Genomic DNA, 22,027 nt, shown 5'->3' with positions numbered 1-22,027 from the left:
GGAAGCAGCAAAAACTACAGACCTGGATATTTCAGCTGATAGGAAGATGTCCAAACCAAAGCAAAGCAGACATGGAAAAGCAAATGATTCTAGGATATATCAAACAAAGCTATTTATAGAAGAGAAAAGGAAGTTTGATGCTTTCATAAAAGGTTCTGGTAAAATTTCATCTGGAATGTTTTGTAACACTGTGGTCATGCAAACATAAGAAAAATAAACTCAAGCTGGAGGAGGTGCAGAAGACAGCTGCAAAGCTTAGGGGAAGGAAAGAAAGCTTATTTTATGAGAAAGACTAAAGAGGTTGGCTTGTTTAACCTAATAAAATCAAGATGGGGAATATGCCTGTCACCTATAAATACATAAGGGAAGTAAATATTATGAAGGTAGAATTGATTTAGGCTAAAGGGCAGCACATATAAATATTTCTAGCCATCTCTAAATTTAGGCTAGAAGCTGCATTTTTAATCAGAGCAGCCAAATTCTGGAGCAGCTTCAAATGGAAGTGACAGGAACAGGAAATCCAACTGGTCTTTGACTGGAGCATGATCTGTTCTCTGACAGGACACAGCTGAGAGGTAACAGGTCAGACTCCACACAGTCCTCGTGGAAAAGGGGTTAGGGAGATGATGACTGGGGAAGGTACCAGCACCAATGCCCATGTCTATTCTGTTCTAGCCAGCATCTGCCAGGAGCCAGTGGGAGCCAGTGGCAACCCACCCACACATTGTGTATATGGCAAGGGGGCTGTATGATATGGGGAAATGGGGTGTTTTAACACAAAACTCGTAAAAATACCAATGTTTTGGTGTCAGATGTGACAGAAAGGGCTGCAAGATGTCTTTCAGGAAGCCACACCACGGAATTTTAATTCCCAGCCACCTCCAGACAGCTGGAGAGCAGTCTCACAGCCAGAAGCCCTGCTGCAGTGAGGAAGCTAGAGGACAGCATCTGGACTGACCTGCTGCCAAATCCAACAGCTGGAATACCTGCAATCTCCAGCTGCTTTCCAGAGGACAAGACAGTGCCTGACCAAGGCACTTGCTTGGGAACACAAGGCACAGGGGAAGGGCGTTACCATGGCCCCAGTGCCTTGCAGGCAGCTGGCCCTGAGCAATGTAGAAACAGACTCTGAAATTCAGACACGTGGTAGGTTTTTACTTCTTTTCTCTGCAGCTTGGGCACATTCAAATGAACTTGCTTTCGTCCTTAGCCATAAAACTCTCACCTGTTGTTGAGCAGCTTTGGGGGTGGCAGGGAAAGGCTGGGGACTGCTCCCAGGAGCACATACCTGACTGTGCAGGAGTGCGTGCCTGCGGGCCACTCCTCCGCCACGCTGCACATGCCTGGCGTTGTTTCCATCCCACAACCCAGTTTGCAGATAAAAGTATTTTGTCTACAGCTGGCTGGAATCTGCTAACGAGCAGGGAGAGGATCTGAGAGGGAGCTTCAAGGCGATCCCCACCACAATCCTAGAAATAATCAGTGGGAATCATCTAGAAATTAAGCAATCACACTTTCTCCAGGCTCCAGTGGGAGTCTAGGGACAGGAACTGTCAGCAATTTAAAAAAAAATAAAATATTGCAGGCAATTTCTTTGAAATTTAAGAGGAAAAAATACAGGTAACTCTATCTCACTGTAAGCCCTGCTCCATCTCGAAGGCACAGAAGTCCTTATTCTTTCTTAGCAGGGTTTAAGTACACCAGAGACTGAGATTCACAAGTATTATGCTTTTACTGTGCCAGCTGAGAAATGCCAGGCAGCCTGAGAAAAAGACCAGAGCAATCTGCCCTGAAATTTACCAGTAAAACAAAAATGCATCCTAGCACCCAAAATTGCCTACGCAGTTCCCACTAGCCAGGAATCAAATCCCCACAGCAAAGGTCAGCTGTGCTCAGCAGCCAGCATGCATTCTCTACAAGGAGAGCCCTTCCAGAGATAGCAGCTAAGTGAGAGCCTGCTGCACTTTTAAAATCAATTTCAAGGTGAACAGATGCAACATGCACTCGGGTAAACCCAGGGATAAGCATGAAAATAACTCCCAGAGTTTGCTGAACTGCACACAACCAGCAGCTGCTGGGTCCTGCTGCAGCCCAGGCCCTTCCAGGCATGTTGGTGTTGGTCAACACCACCTCACACCTACATGGCAAAGGCAGAATTTGAAGCCATCAGGTGGGGTGGAAATAATCCATCAGTATTTTCCTGCAGCTACTTGAGCTATCACAGATGACTTTTGTGCCAGGAAAAGATGACAGAGGAAGCTGTGGTGTTATATAAATACTGACACTTATTCTTGCCATCAAAGCAGCTATTAGACAACACCAGAACAAGCCACTTGGATGCAAAATCCCAACCCAAAGTTATCATTTCTGTAACATAAGATCTGAGGCTCACCACAGGCTCTGGCAGCCTGGTGCTGTACAGGTGCCCTGTGCTCTGAGCACAGGCTGTGGGTGAGGCTGGGCAGGGACCTTGGCCATGGGTCAGCACAGAGGCACCAAGACCAGCCTGGCCCCTTCCCCAACTCCTCTGGCCAGGGGCTCACCCACTGCCCTCCTCCCCCCGTCTAACCCTCTGTCCATAACTGCTGCATTCTTCAGATTTTCTGCCCACCCTGGCACATTGTGGTCTGGCACCCTTGCTGGAGCCAGCAGGATCACATATCAGGATTGGGATAACTGTGGGACTGTACACAGAGCTAAACCAAACCTGCCTTCCAGGAGAAACTGAGATGTCAGACTTGCTCCTGACTTGCTCTCCTTCTCCCTCTGATCTTCTAAGACACACCAGAAGCCTGGCTTTTTATAATGCTTTATAATGCTCTTTGAAAAGGAATCCTGAGACTGGAAGGCAGCTCTGTTTTTTAAGAAAAGAATTTTCTGAATTCCATGTGATCCAAGCAAACCCTTCCAGGAAAGGACTAACAATGAGCATACCTGTTTGGCCATGTCCCCACCTTCCTCTGGGCTATTCTAACCCTCTCCTGCACTCAGGACTGATTCCAAAACTCAGTTTTTGGGTCCTTGCAGTGCCTCACGCGAGTTTAAGTCAGATAAGGGGAAAGGCTACCATCTTTCCCAAGGGGATTTAGGGGCAAGGTCAGGAGAGACAGTGTCCCAGGCAGCCCAAAGCTCTGCTGGCAGGACAGGTCTGTTTGTCTGGCAATGTTTTGTTACCACAGTGAAGCAAACTCCCTGAGCCCGAGCAGCAGTCCCAGGGAATCTGTGGCTCCCCAGATCCCACGGCAGGATCTCCTCATGGATGTGCCCATCGTTCCAGGGGCAGAGCATCTCAATAGTTTAAATATAGCCAACAAACTCAATTAGTCATCCCTGAGAAGTCTTCTTTGTTACAGAAGAGAGAAACTTTGCAATGAGATGAGACTAATTTTTTATAAAAATCCTTCTCCTGTAGTCCTACAAAACTGTAAGGCGGCTTCCCAGCCACCCTCATGACCCAGCCCATTTAGTGGGGTGACTCGCTTGATCCTGCATGAATATAACCAAAAACAATCCCTGGGGAATGGTGTTTCTCACCTGGACAGCCTCTCCATTGGAAGCAATTAAATCCGTGGGGATGGAGACTCTGAAGTAGCGTCCCACCACGGCAGAGCTGTCGGGAATGCCCACCACAGCCGGCACCGCCTCCCGCAGCTCCGAGAGCACCGAGTGCATGGAGGCCTCCAGCTGGTTCTCCCAGTCCCGAACCACTTCTGCCGGCTCGCTGGGCCACTGGCAGTGAGCAGAGGCTGCCAGCAGCAGCACTGGGAGCCAAGTCCTCCCCAGGACAGGGGCTTGCAGGAGGCATCCAACAGTCATTCTTCCCAGCAGCCTTGGTAACGGTGCTCCAGCTGGAAAGGGGATCACGGGGAATCTGCAGACACCACAGCACGGGCAGGGGATCCACCAGTCCTTCACAGCAGCCTCATCCTAGGAGTCCTGGGAACCTGGTTAGACATAGGAAATCCAATCAGCACACCAATTCAGATACCCAAGCCAGCCAGTCAGCTCACAGTGACCTTGCAACAGGCAGAGGGCTACTGGCCATGTTACTCTCTGTGCCTCAGCTTTTGACTTAAGTGCAAGTTACCACAACCATCAGAGAGCACGAGAGCTTCTCAGCTCCTCTTCTCACATACAGCATCTCCCAAGAAACAAATCCCTCCTGCTTTTCCATGCACACAGCCATGTCCCTGCTGCTCTGGAGACACAGCATTGTGAGACAGCCACAGGCAGGGATACAGGGGAGATACAACCAAAGTTGAGGCTGAGCACAACACTAATAGTTGACCTTTCAAGGTGAGCTGAAGCTAGGCTGGAATATCAGTGGATTTAAATGCCAGTTACCCAGTAGGAAAGATACCAAGAAACATTTGGAAGTCCAAAGCTGCCATCCTAATGGCTTGACACATGACAGATGCTTCTGCTCCTCTGTCCCATGAGCCTGGTTTTCAAGCCAGGTCTCCTCTCAGGTCCAGCTTTTTGTATTAGTGTGCTCAGAGTTGATCTGGGGGCCCACAACATGAAGCCCCAAATCAGACTGGAGTGAGTTATGCACACACAGTGGTTTATGCTGCCATCCAGCTCTCTCCTGCTTGCACAGCTCACCTGTGCCCACACTCGGCCAAGACACATCTCCAGCTCTCTCTCACTTTGTTGTTTTGTTCTTTCACTTCATTCCCATCATTACCACCTCCCTGCTTCCCTGGATCTCCTTTCTCTTTGTTCCTTTGGACATGGTTTCCTTTGCTTCCCCAGCTCCTTCTCCCTCCAGACTGCATTCAGCCACGGCAGTCACAGATCTGTGCCACCATATTCCTCCTCACAGACTGCTTGCAGGAGACCAATGGATTCCTGGAATAGGACAGAGTCATTTGGGACCCCAGGGAAGCTGTACTGCTCACTCTGGTATGGCAGTTTGCAGGCAGCACAGCCCCTGCTAACTAACCTGCAATAAGGAGTGGAATGGTGGGTTGCACAGGACAGCAGGACAGACACACAGACCAAGCAGATATTGTTCAATGCCAGGAGCACACAAGATTGGGTTCCCTAATGCCTTGAACCAACTCCTTTTTCCCAGGCTGAGAGAAAAGTAGCTCCAAATTCCCAGAGCAAAACAGCACAGCTTCCAACCACTGGCTCCCAGTCTGATTTATTTTAGCCTGTTCTGTCTGCACCGTATGATGCACATCAGGCTGTCCCAAGAGACCCTGGAGCCAGTCTGTGTGGGAAGGGAAATCCCACTGCTTCTTGCCCTTGCACAGCTCCCGGAGCAGCACGACAGGGCTCAGCTCCCTGTGGTGCTGTGGCCAGGCAGGGTGTACGGCCCACCAGAGGCTTGCAGAAGCAGACAGAGGTTTGTCCATGCAGGCACCCAAGCCCAAGGCTACCACAGCAGGCTCTAGGGATAACAGGAAAGATAAGGTTTGGTGGCTCACCCTAAAGCCTGAGCTCCAGGGAAGCTGAGAGGACCTGCACATCTGTACCCTTTGATGGGCCTTTCACAATGAACCCCACACAGAGAAGGGCTGACACCTCCCACCCCAAGGTAACAGGCCCAGGGCACAGCACAGAGGGCTGTGGGTAGTAGGAATTAGGAGCTGAATGCAACAACCTCTGGCTACAGGATCCATGAGGCAGATACCTGATCTGACTGCTGCTCTGTGGAGAACCTGTCTCAAGTGAAAGGCAGAGGAGACAGCAGAGGCAGGATAACATTGCTGGGAACCACAAGACAGATGGGAGGATGGCTGGTAAGAAGGTCAGTGCCACAAAAAAGCCACTCCCTGCTGCTCCTGTGCTTCCAGCTGTCTGAGCTGACTGGGAGGGGAATATACCAGATGAAACAAGAAGGAAGGCAAAGCCAGGCTCTTCCCAAAGGCAAAGGAACACAGACCTATAGCCTCTGCTGAGCTGGAAGGGGCCCATCAGGATGATCAAGTCTAACTCCTGGCACTGCACAAGACACTCAAGAATCCCACCATGTGCCTGAGAGCCTTGCCCAAATGCCTCTTGAGCTCTGTCAGCCTTGGGGCTGTGACCATTCCTTGGGGAGCCCATTCAGTGCCCCACCACCGCCTGGGTGAAAAACCACCAGCACAGGATGGTCTTCACCCAGAGAGAGGTGCCTGAGCTTGAGCTGCTTCTCCAGAGTTTATCCCCAGGAAGTGGCTGCTGGGTAAGGACAAGTCACAATCCCTGTAGGGCACATCTCTCCTACTAGCTCCCTGTGTGGCCAGAGGATCTGACACACTGCAATTGATTTCAGATGAGCACAGAGTTATCTCAGCAGGTAAATGAGTACCACAGTAGATGTCTGGTAGAGAATATCCAACAGGCCATGTGAATGGTCTACAGAGATGATGCAGTCACCTGCAGGAGGTCCTGAGGAAGTCACTGCTCATCACAGTGGGAAATCAGGGGACTCTGTCCCTGCACTGTGCCTTACAAAGCTGAAGGAACTACCTTCACACTCCATGGAGCCTGGAGCATGGAAGCTGCAGTGATGGCACCTTGTCCATGAGCTACTTCTCCTGAAACCTGCTCATTGGGAAGTCCTGATGCCTATGGCAAGCACAGGCAGGATCAGAGACCTGTAGCTAGGGGAGGAATGTGGCAGCATTCCCACACCTGAGCAGAGGACAGACACCCTGGACAGCCAGACACACAGTGTACAACTGATGAGGCTGTAAAAACACCTGGAGAGGTGCTTCAGGCCAGCCCCTGCCCTGTCACACTGCAGTGCAGTTCGTGCATGAGCGTGGTACAGCTCTGTGTTGCTCAGCCAAATGATGTGATCCAGCCTGGGGCGTTTTTGTTGGATGGAGAGGAGCATTTGGGCACAAAGGAGCTGGTTCTTGGTATCTGTGGTGAGCAGGAGAGGAAGATGAAGTCATCACCTATTTCAGAAATACTTATCAAAGCAGTCAACAAACACTGCCCCATATGTGCCCCTCAGCCCAGCAACTGGCCATTATGTGCTCATGTGACACTTGCAGGTTGCAAATTCAGAGCTTCATTTTAGGGAAAATACAGAAGAACAGCCTCAGCATATAGGAGTGGAGCACACAGGAGGTATAGGAGGAATTCAGTAGCTGATAACAAAGAACAAACAGAAGAGCTGAGAACAAACTTGTGCCACCAAAAAAAAAAAAGAAAAACCTCCTAACACAGCTCCACCTCACCACACAATGGACAGAAGCTGAAACACTGCCAGCCTCTCCCAGTGTGTGAAGGAGAAAAAGCAGGGTGGTTCCAGCTATCAGCAGAGCTGTACAAGGCACTTCCCTGCAGTGCTGCAGTCCACATGGACTATCAGTGCAAGGGGAATACCTTCTGGGATAGGAGTTCCCCTGCCTAAAGCCACTAGTGCTGCTCTGCAAGTCTGCTGGCCACCAACACTGTGGGTCTGGATGCAGCTGCAGAAGAGTGAATGTTCCCTGCAGCACGGCTGGAACAGTGCTGGGATGGGACCTGCACGGTGCCTCTGATTTGAGAGCCCACACCACCTCACATGGCACTACCATGGGCACAACCCTGACTCAACTGAGAAGCCATCCCAGCTGTATTTGGACAAAGTCCATGTTCTGAGTCGTTGTCCATGACTGGTGAGTGGCACAGAACTGGAGCCCTCCAGAAGCAAAAACCTCAACACTTCACATAGTTTCTCACAAATTCAAAACAGGGCCAAAACCCAAACACAGATGGAATTCTGCAGGCGGTTCCCTGCTGATCTCTAGGAAGCATCAGGCCACAGAGCTGACTGACTTAGGCAGCACTTCCCAGGCATGAGGGAAGCCTAGACCACCCCAGCACCTCTACATGGCACTGTGCTCCTCCTTCCAGCAGGATGTGCACTGCCCAGTCTCGCAGAACAAACACAAAGGTTCAGGTTAGTCCTGAATTTCAGGATGTTTCGTTCTGTCTGATCTTCTGAAAGAACTGACTTTCTCTTTATTCTCATGCTTCTGTGAGAGCTCTTTTGGTCTCAAGTTCAAGCCTTCAGAGTGTTGGATGAAACATCAAAGTCAGTATCAACATCTGCTTCAGTCCTAGTGCTTGCTGCATGTGCCAAGGCTGATTCCTGATCTCCAGTGCCAAACCCCCTCTCAGAGCCACAGAACTGGGCCTGCTTGGTGAAGTTATGATGCTGCATTTGATATGATGCTGACTTGTCAAGGCAATGCTGGAATTTGCTCCCTCTCCATGCAGCCATGAGACCCACTGACACGGTAAGGACACGCTGCACCTTTGTAATCCAGGAACGCTGAACAGAGCAGGCAGAAGATGGGACTGAAAGGAAAGATGAGAGCAGGACAAAGTAGCTACTCCCAGCCACACATTTTCCCAGAGACTTTTCCTTCTGCCCATCAGGACCCAGGTGAGGAGCCAGGGGAAGCATCCCAGCCAGAGGAGGGTGGCTGTCCTAGAAATGACTCTTCCTCTGTGGCTGATTACGACACCACTTCAGCAAGAACCAGTGAAAGTGAAGTCTCTGTCCAGCTGCATCTAATCCAATTGCTCAAGCACACAATCACATCACTGGGCTGCGGTAATTAATCACCACCAGCATATTAATGCCACTGAGCCCAGCGTGCAGAAAGCTCAAGTAACCACCGTGCAATTCTTGACTCTGGTTAAGAAGATATTTAGGAGTTAGGAGGAATCCCACTTACCTGATTGCTTATTTACCAACATCCTGATTAAAGTAAGCATTAAACAAGTGGCCTTTCTCTAAGGAAGCAAACTCAGCTAGAAAGACTTGGTGCACCTTTGCAGAGCAGAGCTATTGTCTGTGCAGAGATCTCCCGTGCGTGTTTCCACAGGAGATCTCCGGGCAAGTCCTGTCAGCTCTCGCGCGCCTGCGAGTCAGGGCAGCGAGCAGCAGGAATGATGAAATGCAGCGTCCCCGGCCAGGCACACAAAGATGGCACTCTGCCGGCCCTGCTGCCCGCTCCCAAACACCACAGCAGGCACCCCCGGTGCCAGCCTGGCGGCACGGCCCGGGCACAGGCGGCTGGTGCTCCCTGCACGTCTGCGCTGTGCTGAAGGAGCCCGGGAGGGAAGGGGGGCAGGAAAGACAAACAGCCTGCAGGCAGTGTGTCTGGGCACAGCAGCCCATCACCAAGTCGTGAACTAACAGTCTCCTCAAGCCCAAGAGTGTGCTAGCCTGCAAGCCTGACATGTGCAAAGAACACCCTGGAGCATGAAATTTAGGAAATGGTCAGAGTTTCTGTGCCTGCCCTGCTCCGGACATACCCTGAATAAGCAGACTGTGTTAAAGGCTATGCGAAGTGCAGCAAACGCCTCTGGGGGGTTATTTCCAACTTCAATGGCTTCTGCCATGCACATTCCCAGAAGACCCAAGCTCCAAACGCTGCTGCACACAGGATGAGTTACAGACAGGGATGTACAGCAGAACACACACACACAGAGACACAATGGTCACACACAGACACAGGGCAGGCATCTGCCATGAGGGAACAGGCCAGGAAGAAGACAGAAGTTTCACCACCAGACAGCTCTCCCCACTCCACACTGCTCAGAGTGACAGCATCCTGTCCTGCACAACACTAACCAGGCATCTCTAGGGATGGTGGCCTTACTTGGAGACTGGAGAACAAGCTCTTGCAATTTTCTGGCTTAATGCTGCACTCACAGCTGGCTGCTCAAAGCCACGTGTGCACCAAAACTAAAGCAGCAGCATGATGATCAGAGATCAGACCCTGATAGATCTGCCTGAGTGGGCAGACAAAGGCCCAGATCAGTGCTCCTGAGACCCCTGGAGCCCCTTCCACCCTCTCCCCCACCGCCACTGATAGCTGGTAACCCCAGATACCATCAGCTCAGGAGGTACCAACCAAGTGTACTCAATTCTTCACCCTAAAACTTCATTTCAACATGGTGTGCCCACTGTGTATTGTCACCACATCAAATGTGGTGAAGGTGCCCAGATGTGACACCCAGCCCAAAGGACACAGGCAAAAAAATAGGTGCTTTTTTTCATCCTCCTCCCTTCTTGTATTTCTGCACTGCTTGTCTCCAGCACATCTGGTGTCAGTAACAGGAAACCCTAAAGCTGAAAAACAATTTGGGGGAAAAAAAACAAACTCAAACCCAAAACAGCAGTGCTAAAAATGTGTGCTGGGCAGGGAAATAATCAGCACCCTCCTGCTGATGGGGAAGTCGCCTGCAAGCTGTCACTAACTTGTTGCTTTCAAGTTCCAGAGGCCACAGGCAGTTTCGTGACACTTGTGCGGGAAGTGGTCACCGCCATTGACACCTTGCAGCAGTTTTTATTCTAGAGCAAGCACAGAGATATTTAACTTTCCTGTAGCTGACAGGAAGCTTTCTGCTACCTTCATTATCACTCTGTGAGAGTGACAAAAGATGCAAAGAGCTCAGTTTTCCTTTTTGCCCCATGTGTTTGTCCAAAAGTTGGGCTACTACACTGCCCTCCCCAAGTGGGGACTCCATTCCCAGAAAAACTTCTTTTCCTGGAAGAGGTAAGCACTGTGGATATGCTCCAGTAAGCACTCCAGCAAGTGCTGTGCAGGGGAGGAAGCAGCCTGGCAGTCCCAAAAACCCCCTGCCAGGGCACTCCTGCTGAGGTACATGCAAGGGGCACTGCAGAGCAGCAGCAGGAGCAGAAAGGCCACAGATCCCTTTTGGCAGCTGGAGCATGTTTTTTCTTCCCTACAGAGCACATTTCCTCTCCAAGAGTCTTGCTGTGGCAAGACTTGTTCTGGAGGCAGCACCTTCCCCAGCCTCCAGCAGGAGGGATGAGTATGGTACCCACAGGTGCCTCTCGACTATGCACATCCACTCTGACCTGACAGACTTGCTGTAAAACCATCTGGATGTGCCCCTGCTCATCCACCCTGCTGGACTGGCCCCTTGCAGGCTCTGTGTGCTCCCTGCCCTGTGCTGGAGCCATGTCTGAGTGTCCGCTGTGCCTGACCGGTGGCACTGACCACCAGCTGCAGATTCTGGCTAGGCAACACTCCTGACTCTTTGATGAAAGTTCCAGCAACCACAATCAATCCCTTCCTCCACTTTTGTTATTCCCAGACAGCCAACTCAGATCGTATCTTCAAGTGCATTCAGTTGAAAGGAAGCTCAGATATTATCTTCCCAAGTATTTAGAAGGCCTCAGAAATCTTTTTTCCCCCTGTAATTACAAACATTGCAGCCAGGTAGAACTGCCATTTCCTTGCTGCCAGCAGCCAGGAAAAATCAGGATATAAACATCCACCAACAAGCCAAAGCAGAGGGACAGCTTCAACAATGCCACTCCACACCTCTTGCATCCTGTGAGCCAGGCCCATCTCAAGGGAAAGCTGGCAGAGAAAAGTGATGGGAATCAAAGGTATAAAATGGATCCTTCCTGGAGGAAGCTCAAAGAGAACAAAGTGGGATGCACTGGGGCACTAGGGAGATGGGAAACAAGAGCCCACGCTCTCCTCTAATAAAAGGACCAGAAGCCAAACTAACTCAAACAAAATGGGTTTTCTTAAGGATCCAGTAGGGTCACAAAGAGGAATGCTTAAACTTCACGTGGGTTTAAAAAAAAAAAAAAGGGTGGGGCAGACAATTTTATAGAAGGCAGAGTTACCAAGGCAGTGTTCCTGGCTCAAGCATCACTTGATCCCGGGACAGCATTCAGGGAAATGATGACTCGCATTCCTCTCCAGGCATCCTCTCCTGGCTGTTATTGGAAAGGGCATATAGGCTAAATATACAGCTGCAGCAGGGCAGAGCAAGGGTCTGTTTGCCTCAGGGCATGCACTGTAGTGCGGCTTTGGCTTCACTTGTGTTTCCAGTGCACAGCCAGCCAGAGCAAGTCCCTAAAAACTCTGCTTATAACTCTTGGTTTTGTCTGAAAACAGAGCGACAGTGTGCAAAACCCCCAATATTTAATTCTGTGTTTAAGGGTACGTAAGCTAAAGGTAGTACTAAAATCCACAGGAAATTAAACTAGAAAAGTTTGTGGAAAAAAAAAAAAGATGGGACTAAGATCTCCTTCCATATAAATGCCATAAAAATGCATATTTTGAAGATAAACACAACAGATGTGTGTATATATATATCTATATATACATGCACACACACACACGCACAAATGTTTTATAAGTTCCCAAGGTTTAATAAAAAACAGAACTCAAGGCACCAAGATAAAACAGGGAGTTCTGACTCCAACTTTCTCTTTAATAAGGAAAGTTTTGTATCATGCTGAACTTGTCACTCATTCTGCAATGAAGACCTTGGCAACAGAGAAAAGCATTTTAACAGAAGCCATCCCATCCTGCACCAGAGCTGGGACAGAGGACACCGGGCTGGCAGCTGGGGCACCTGGAGACAAGGCAAGAAAGCACATGGACACAAGAAGTAAAACACAAGATGTCACTTTTTAAATGTGAGGACTACGAGGTATCAGAGCCTGCCCTTGTGTTCCTGAGCAGGCAGGTTGTTCCCCAGCAAGTGCCAAAGGACATGTGCACGAGCAGCTGGTGTGACAGTCACCACTGTGTGTCCTGTCCCCTGGTATCACTCACCATCCACCAGCTGTTCTGAGTCTAATTCACACCCGTTAATGACCTTTGATAGAAGTTACCAAGCTGGAAAGTAGGTTTCTATCAAAGAGGTTTCTGCTGCTTCAGATACAGGTTTAAACCAAGCCACCATCATCGACAGGTGACTGCAGCCTTTCCTCTTGCTCCAAAAGGGACAAAATCACCTACAAACCTCCAGCAGCACTTGAAGTCTCAGCCTGTAAAAACACTCCCTCCCTTAAGCTGCTCAGCTGTACTGTGCAGGAGATGTTCTTTACAGCTGTAGTCATGAGCACCGAAACCAATGAGGTTAAAAAGATTTACAACTCTTGCTTGATTTCTTAATTGAATTAAAGGCTGAACAAAACCCCTTATGAGGTTTCAGAGAATCCACATGGAAAAGAAACAACGAATATCCTAATTGGAGAGGAAGCTTTCACTGGACATTCTGTCTTAACAACTACTAAAGAGTCCTTACAAAAAGAGAAAGACCCTGAGGGATAAACTCCTAGGCTGGGCAAGGCACGAAATCTGGTTTTGGAGTACATTACACATTGAATGGGTCACACAGAGGAGGGAGGTGAGCTTCAGTGTCTTTTAGCTAAAACTATTCTACCTACCAGTTGTCTATTTTATCTATTTAATTTATATAAATAAGGTACAAAACCCCTTCTGCCAAATTAGCAAGCAGAAGCTACCAGAGGGGTGAAAGACATGAAAGACACACTGACAAGAGAGGGCAGTTCTGTAAATCACCTTCTTAGGAAACTTGATCTAACTTTCAAATCCTGTTCTGAAGGAAACTCTTCTGAGGCCTTACACTTCAGTCAGAATGCTCATGGCAGAACCCTTGTCTGTGCTTTGACACATTCTTTTCATCCCTAGAACAGCTGACAGGCTGGCACTGTGGCCACCAGGCAAGCACTGGCTTTGTTAATGGTACTGAGCAGGAGGGGATCCTCCAGTGCCAGGAACACACAGCCTGAGGGCTGCAGGCACCAAACCCAAATCTGAAAAGAAGAAAGGGTCAGTGGAGGTTTCAGTGTCACCTCAAAATGCTGTTTGGCTGGAGTGCTTTGTGGAGACATGGCCACATTCCAAGGGTTTATAATCACCTTCTGGGTATTCCACAAAATTCCTCAGATAATGAAATATTTCTAGCAGGTCCTTGAAAGTGCTCAACCACTATAATTTTCTACAGGTTGGTGTCACAGTGCCAGGATTTAGGCACTGAGCAGAGCAAGGGAGGCAAACTTTGGATATCTCCCCTAGCTGCTGCTGCTACCACGGGGAAGCAAAGCACCAAGAGCCGACATTAAGCGGAGACAGGAACCAAGGAAAGCAACACCAACAGAAAGCCATTTCCAGCACTTCAGCTGCCTATGCAGCAGTATTTATGTTCTTTGTGTCAGTGTAACTAAGGGCAGGCACATTCTGTTTAGAAACATCCCACCATTCCATCAGCTTTACCACCCCACCCTGCAACTCCAAGCCAAGGCATTAAGATTCAGCTTCATGGAGTTTCTCAGCCCTGATTTATTACTCAGCTAGCAAGACTGACACAGCTCTTCATTTAAATATATTTACCACCCAGTGACTAATGCAGAACAGCCAGGGCATCAGCTGTGGACCTCCAACTTTTAATGCTTCTCATGAAAACTGCTCAAAACGCTTCTTGGCAGAAGGAGATAGAAATGTTCCAACTTTAACCATCAACCATAAAATGGGAAAGCTGTGAAATGAAGCAACATTGCTCCCATGTCACAGAGGCAGAGCAAGCTTCTGGAGAAGAATTAACTCCCTAAAGATCAGCAGCTTCCAGCTGGGCAACACACTGCCTTAAACCTGCAGAAATTCAGGAGTCACTAAGAGCCATCAAATGAACAACCTCTTCCTGCAGGTGCATATTTTTATAGATGCCTTCTTTCCCTGGAGACCTGGATTGCTTCAGTGGCACTCTCTGCTCCCCACAGTCACCTCTGGCCCAAGCTGGCCACCCTTTCCTGCAAAGGGCAAGTCCAAAAGCAGGAGATCTCCAAGAGCCCAAGCTTACCAAGGCAGAAGGACAGTGCATGGCTTCACAGGTTCATCTCCTTCCCAGATGCTCTGGTGCAGGAAGACTGATTTAAATTACAAAGCAAAGATGAACACCTCAAAAGACCAAACACTAACAGAGCCTGCATTGCCTTCCTGCTCCATTAATGTCACTAAATTATATTTGAACTAAATTATGTTGCTTAACTGTGTAATTATAAAATAACCCTCATCTGGTTTTGACCATGGCCTCAACTGCTTCAGCCAGGAGCAGGGAAGACTGGAGCTGCTCATCAGAGGTCCACTGGCACAGAGATAGCTCCAGCTTTTCTCCCCACCCTGCTCTGGAATTGAAAAATCAAGAGACAAGTTCAATTATTTCAAGGCGAGACTGGACTTATTCACTGCAGTATCAGTGAGATTTAGGCTTTTTAAAAACACTTATATTCTGTCCCATCTATACAGATAACAGGACACATTCAGCCATAGCTCAAGCTCATTCCTTAAACCAGGAATCATGCATTCAGGATCTGGGCAAGAAGGGCCAGAGAAAACACCCTGACAGCACAAAGCCAGGTTAACTAAATACTGAGTAACCTGCTCCTCTCTTATACAAAACAGTTTCAAGGGCTGCTCCGAGCAATCCCCCTGCAGCAATTCCAAAATAAACATCCTGCCATTCCCTGATCCCAAATTCCACTGACAAAAAAAGTCCAAAGGACTTAAAAATAGGATCAAACTGTCCTGCTCAGATACCAGACAAGTTATTCAAAACTGGGACCCAAGGACAATGTGGGTAAAGAGCATTCACAGGAAAAGGGGAGGCAGAGAGACTGCAAGGACAAGGCAAGGTAAACTTCTGCTTTCCTTCTGTAAGCAGCCACAGAGCCTGGGTAGTGTAAAACATTTGCAACTGTTAACTAGCTTGCATGGTATCTGGAATCAGACCTCAAAAAATGGTCCTGAGGTTTAGCCACAGCAGAAAAAAATCCAGTAATTTTCCCCTCCTCCATCTTGTACAGGTCAGAGATGTTGAAAGCAAGGTCTGAATGTTTATAAGGAAAAAACCCCTAAATTACAGTGTATTTCAAACAGTGTGAGCACAGACTGCACCCCTCCCTCTATTTTGACTTGCAATGCAATTTTTACACAGGAGACCACAGCTGCTTGCCCAGCCCACTGACACAGTGTCCCACAGCTTCCTAGGTGACAATCTGGGTGGCTTTGAGGGGACAGCAGCACAGACTCACAGCTGCACACTGACATGCAAGATGGCAGCAGCTGTGGCAACTGAAATGGGCAGATCAAAATATCAATTTAAGTTATAAAGAGAAAAAAATGGAATAAGATGGGGCAAATCCTGTACTGACTTCTTCCCCAGTGCAAAGAAACACTGTGGAGCATGGGATGACTCCTTCTGCAAGAATCCCAAGAATGGGGGCAAAGTCATCAGAGCTCCAATGCTTGGATGCCATTCTAAGGCAACAAGGTAAATTAAACCAGCACTCAGCTGGGCTCTGTAATAGTTTGATCCTCTCCGAGCCAAGCATCACAGCACCACCTTTTCTAGCTCACTGTGTGTGCTCTGGACACTCAAAAAACACTCTCCCCTTCACCTCTTAGCCAAGTTAGACACCTACTCAGTGTAACCCTTTTATAACAGCAGTGCCTCTAACGCCCCTTTTTTCACCGCTTGGAGCTCTGCTCCCACAGAACCACCCTTTCTGCCTTGGGGCACCCAGAACAGAGCAGAGCCCAGCCCCAGGCACAGTCTGTGCTGATGACCTCGGGAGAGAAATGAGAGCAGCCCCACTTCCCAGCCAGCAGCCACCCACATCAGTCCCAAGTGTTCCCGAAGCTGTGTAACAGCAGACAAATGCATTTGTCCTTAATCACTTCTGAATCCACCCCCCAAGTCACTCTCACTTTGATTTCGGCTCAGCACTCCCTGACCTTCATCCCTAATGTGATGTCCAAAACCCAGTAATTAGTTTATGAGGGCATCCTGTTACTTAGCACCCACCAGACTATCCTTGCTGCTCTCACAGTCACATTCCTATGACTGCACCTATATCCCAGCAAGCCTGAAACACTTCCCAGAAAAACCTGAGGGCTCACTGCTATCAAACGGCCCAGGAGAACATAAAGAGTTTAGCAAGGGCATATGGGCTCTACAGAGAGAGATGCACAAGCACCGCAGGAAAGAAGGCAGTCCTGGAGTTGCAGGGAGGCTGTGGAGCTCTGAAGGTGTGCTCAGCCTGCCTTTGCTTTACAGAGCTGCTGCAGATGTGGGGAGACAATTAAACTGCTTATCACAGTAGATCCTATTCAGGTTCCAGAGAGCAATTCCAATCCCCAGGTGGCAAGTGCAGCAATTAGGTACCCAACGACAAGCACCAAAGCTTTGCTTTGCTTATGTTAACTTCAGTGGTTATACAGTGTTTCCTTGGCTCACTGTCTTTAACAGACTGCTAGTACAGGGATGAGATCAGGTCAGTCCTGCAGGACCTTCTAGCACCTTGTACAGCATTTGAAGGATGCAGAATGGTCCATATGTAGGCAGAGAACTTACAAGTAATTCAGCTGAGCCAGCTACAAAGCCTGGTCACAATCCCCATTCCCTCACCTGGAGGGGCTGGGCTTAGAGCTCAAAAATAAAAACCTCATTACACCACAGACAGGATCTCTGCAACAGCCCACCACTGAAGAGCAGCTCTGGATTGGCCTCTTCTGAGCTTCATAATGGGTTGTAGGGGAAAAATGTGGTTTTAGCAGCTCAGTCCATCCCTTACAAAGCAGAGATGCTATGCCAAAAATAACCTAGCTTACTAGTTACAGTCACCAAGCACTCACTTAGCAGCTGTTTGATCAGGGACCACACTGTCCACACCACAGCATCACCAGAGTCAACTGTTACAGGTTACAGATCTGAGACACCTTCCACACACCATCAAAAAACACTTTCAAAGGTAATGATGATGCCTTCTTACTGCAGGCAGCAGCAGCAGCCAGACTGCCTCTCACTTATTCCTCTAGACCTTCTGTCAGCCAGAAGCTTTGCTGACTGCTGTAGAATGAGCCCAAACCCCCCTCTCCCAACAGAGTATGATGCTGCTCTAGGTAATAAAGGCAACATCTAAAACCTCAAGGCTGCAAATGAGTTAAAAAGTCAGAATACCTGAGAATTAAGGCTGTCCGTGAGCTGGTCCCAGCAAGTACCACAGTTTACTGCTTTTCTCCACCTCTATTCCAGCTTCTGCCTTTGAGACAGGTGAGCCCATGACCTACCCATGACTGTCAGCAAGCAGCCCAGGAGAGACTGGCTCCTGCTCCCAGCACTGGGATAGTGCCAGAGGCAGCACCTCCCTCCCACTCCGATTCAGATTCAGTCCCTCTGGCCCGGGGCTGGAGGAGGTCGTGGATGGACAGGATCTGTAAAAACCAGGCTACAAAGCACTGGTGAACTGGGAGCCTTGCAGACGCCTGTAACCCGATAAGATCCATAAGATACAGGGCATTTTGCTGGGAGGGGGATGGCACATGTATTGCAATCAGAGCCTGGGGCTGCCAGCCTTCCATGCAAGCAGTTAGGGGCTATTTGGTTTTTAAATACAAAATAAAACTTTTAAAAAATCTTTTAACTCTTGGAAATGGCCAAACTGCTTCTGCTGAAACGCTGAAACAAAGCCTGAGGCAGGGACGCAGCATGGAAATTCAGCATGGGAAATTCCATGGAGCAGTTAAGCTCAAGAGTTAAATTCGACTCCAAACAGTCTCTGTGGCAGGTAGTGTGACCGGCGTCACCCAGACACCACTGCTCCACGCTGCCCTGTGGAGGCAAAACTGCCCCAGCAGCTACAGCAGGCCACCCCACACCCAGAGCGTGAGCCTGGATCCACTCCAAATGGGAGCTGACTGGGGAAAATCCTGCTCGAGGGAGCTCTGCCCAAATGGCTGCAAGTGGGAGGCAGCTCCTGGGGAATGTGTTGGGTGGCATCTGGATGTGCAGCTCCCTAGTGACTGCCCTGGGAGGCAGCTCCATGGGAAGGAGCATCGCTCACCAGCTGACCCACTTCCAGCCAGGAGCTGGGCAGGGCAGTGGGAGCAGGGCAGTGGGAGCAGGCTGGCTGCCAGGGTCCACAGGCCAGGGCAAGGTGCTCCAGGCAGGATGCAGTCAGGTAGCACTGGGAATGGCACTGTGACCGGAATTGTTGCTGCAGCTGCTGGTAAACTGCTCTCTAAAACCTGAAGGTAGCACCTCCCAACACAAGCCCCCCGTAAGCCAAGGTGGTGCCCTGTGAGCAGAATTTGAAAAGAGCATTTTGCTGCTGGAAAAAGGGATGTTTCTGAGATCTTTATTCTGTGCCTGCTTTATTCTATACCTCTGCCTGCTCCCTTATTCTCACTGTGTTATTCCTTGGGAAAGCTATTTCTTTCTTCCACTGCTTTCACAAAACCAAGCAACAATCTGAAGAAAAACTGATAAGAAAGCTTGGGGCAGATGTGCCTTAATTTTTCTTAAAGATAACTATCAACATCAGCAACGCCCCTACAAAGGCAAATCACTGCGAACTGGAGCTGGGTGCCCGGAGCACTGCAAGATCCACACCAGCTGAAGCCGCCAGGGGAAATACCTGCAAGTCACTGAAGGAGAGGTCTGACCACATCACCGGCAAGCCAATGGCTTATCCCAGGCTTTGCACCAGTGCACAGAAACGGAGTGCATCCGAAGCACTGGGACAGCACATGAATTCTGACACAAGCACAGCAGCCAGAATGAAAGCTTGGAGGGAAAAGCATCCATAATGTCGTTTGTGATGGCAGGTTTGCTCTGCTTCTAACATACACTGCCAACACTCCCGGGAAAGCTGCTTAGAGATCAACAGATAAAGGCTTTTCGCCATTTAGCCTGTTATTTCATGTAAATCGGGTTGCCCTGCTACAAAGAGGCATTTCCATATGAAGTGAAAGGTGCTCAAAGAATCAGGAGCAGCCACACCAAACCATGGCTCAATCCCCCTGAAGCCCCAGGACCAGAGGATCCTGCTCCCCTTTTCATGGGTCCAGATCTGCAATCCAGAGTGTCAGTCTTCTCACTCAAAAATGCAAGTGATCTCAAAGCACAACCTCCTTAATATAAGGTTTTGTCCACTGAAATAACTCCAGACTCCTCCGAGATATGAAGTCATGTTTTGAAAAGCAACAGTGCAGAAAATTCAATTAACTAATCGAGTCTGTCTTCTGCTTGGGCACCACGGAATCAGGACTTCCCAAATCCCATCCCTGAGATGTGGCATGTTATTGATGAGGTCTGCTGCTGCAACCCTTCCAGTGTGATTTACAGGGTCTGCCCCCACCCTCCCCTTCTTCTAGTTTCTGAAGCAGGGAGTCCTGCACCAAGCATGGCATGCTCCAGAGAACTGGGAAATCTACCCTGCTCTTAACTTGAACCTTGGCAGAGGCTGGAGGGAGTTGGAGAGGACAGGAGTAAACCAAGCTGGAGGCAAACAGTAGCTCTTTAGAGGAATAAACCACTCGTCAGCCTGTCCTGATTGATAAGTACATCTGCCAGTCCCCACCTGCTGTTCACATTCCTGGCATTTCTTTCTGCAGCATTTTTTCCCCCAACTGCTGCAGAGGAGATTTAAAGGAAGGGAAACAGGCCCCAGTTTAAACAAAATGAAGAGATATCGGGCCAGTTTTCTTGCATTACATTGGGCAATCTGCTGAAGGGGTTTATTGCAGGAGCCCTCGCAGGTTCAGAAACTTCTAATAGGTGTTACGTGCTCACCTTTGCTCTTTCCTGCCATCATACCTCTATTAAATTCTTGGCAGATAAAGCAGGGGGCTCCAAAAAGGTCTCTGCAGCCTCCAACCACACAGCCAAAGTAATTTTCTGCACTGGTCAAACACTCCCTAGAACACAAGGGAGATAAGGGTGAAAACACACCAACTTCTCCAAAACAGAGAGGGCTCTGCTGCCTTCCCTGTAGCTGATGAGCACAGGCAGAAGGGAGAGCAGGCAGGACAGCTGTTAAAAGCAGCAGCAGATACTTCTGGGAGGGCAGGAGCAGGAGTTTTAGTTCTGGTTTTCAGTCCTGCACGTGGGCTAGAAGTTTCTCCTTGTTATCATTAGCTTTAACACGGTGAGAAGGTGATGGAAAATAAACCAGTACAATTATAGCAGAGGGTGGAACATGAGCCTGCTTGTTGTCAGAACAGGAAAAAGCAGCTCTGAGGAGCTCTCAAGAGATTCAGTATCTAAGTTCCCAACCTCTCTCTCAAACTAGATCAAAATTAGCTATTAGGATCAAGTTTATTGGAGCACATACCCACACTGAAATCCTATCAGGCTGGTTGCTGCAGGGAGCCAAGGCAAAGCTGCATTTCTGGAGCTCAGGTGCCCCAGCACCCATCTAAAGTGATTTCCTTTCACCGAAAGATGAACTCGGACACAATGCAAACAAATCTATGAGGTTTTACTTATTTGCAGTCTTTGGGGATGGAGGGAGGAGGCAGCAGGAAACAATCACAGCTTTCCCTACGCCTAGAAGAGGAGCAAAATATGAACAAAGTTTTTATTTCAGCCCAGGGTGGATATTTCCATGGCAGGCAGCACCACTCCTTAGGGCAGAGAGCACAGCAGAGTCTTTATAAATCAGGGAGAGTGAGATACAAAATCTGACTGATCCTGGATGCTCCTGTGGAACAGCACAGTCCCAAGAGCTGTGGCTCAAAAAGGACACCCCAAACCCTGGCAGCACCAGCCACTCCTCTGCAGAACGTTTTAGAGTGTATTTCCCAAAGCTGCCACACTCACTCACATGAAGGAGCCCGAAGTTAGTGGTGGTGAGGAGAAGGGGAGGGCAAGCCAGGGGTGAGCAGTGTTTGATTAGCCAGCTAATGCGTGCAGCTGTCCTCCGGTTTTACGGCCTTGGAGGAAATTTAAACAGGAACTTTCTATAAATTAACTGCCCATAAAATGAGCATGTTTTCTCAGTGCACCAGAAGGTCGGGAAAGGTCTGCTCAGCCCCCCATTCCCAGGACACAGCCAACAGCCTCCACAGTTGCTGTTTCTCCTTCTGAAGCAGGAGAACGTGAATTCAGCCCATGCAGCAGTGAGCTGGCAAAAGCACCCTAGCAGAGCAATCAGAGTCATTCTCCATTCACAGCAAACTAATAATTTGTCTTTCCCCTAAAATCCCCAATGCAATCCAGATGTCTAAGTAGTCTTTGTCCCAAAAAACAAACTATACCATGGCCTCAGAGAGACGGTGGCTCTGCTCACAAGGCTGTTGGCTCTGCGGGAGCAACGCACACGTCGATTTCAGCTCCTGCCAGGTCTCAGGCTGCAAGCGATAACGTGGTTAGAAACACTCTACCCCAACCCTTCTGGCTTCTTCCTCATCGAGAGGATTATTCAAGAATTGAATAATTGCCCTTA

General features: G+C 49.0%; 1 protein-coding gene across 5 annotated transcripts in view; it reads right to left on the bottom strand.

The window, feature by feature from the left end:
- DAG1 (dystroglycan 1) overlaps nt 1-22,027 on the bottom strand; it is a 50,037-nt gene that overhangs the window by 12,139 nt on the left and 15,871 nt on the right. For 3 of the 5 annotated variants that reach the window (XM_030227963.2, XM_009090996.4, XM_018914968.3), the window contains exon 2: nt 3,535-3,944. In XM_030227963.2, coding sequence (XP_030083823.1) covers nt 3,535-3,816 — 282 coding nt within the window. In that variant the 5' untranslated portion in view covers nt 3,817-3,944. Of the gene's footprint in view, nt 1-3,534; nt 3,945-8,672; nt 8,690-20,373; nt 20,389-22,027 lie in introns of those variants that run through there. The other 2 variants (XM_050979245.1, XM_030227964.2) reach the window with 2 other exon arrangements.

The sequence above is a fragment of the Serinus canaria genome, chromosome 12, assembly GCF_022539315.1.
Source record: "Serinus canaria isolate serCan28SL12 chromosome 12, serCan2020, whole genome shotgun sequence".
Lineage (NCBI taxonomy): Eukaryota > Metazoa > Chordata > Aves > Passeriformes > Fringillidae > Serinus > Serinus canaria.
The sequence above is the reverse complement of the archived record's forward strand: the minus strand, read 5'-3'. Positions and strand labels throughout refer to the sequence as shown.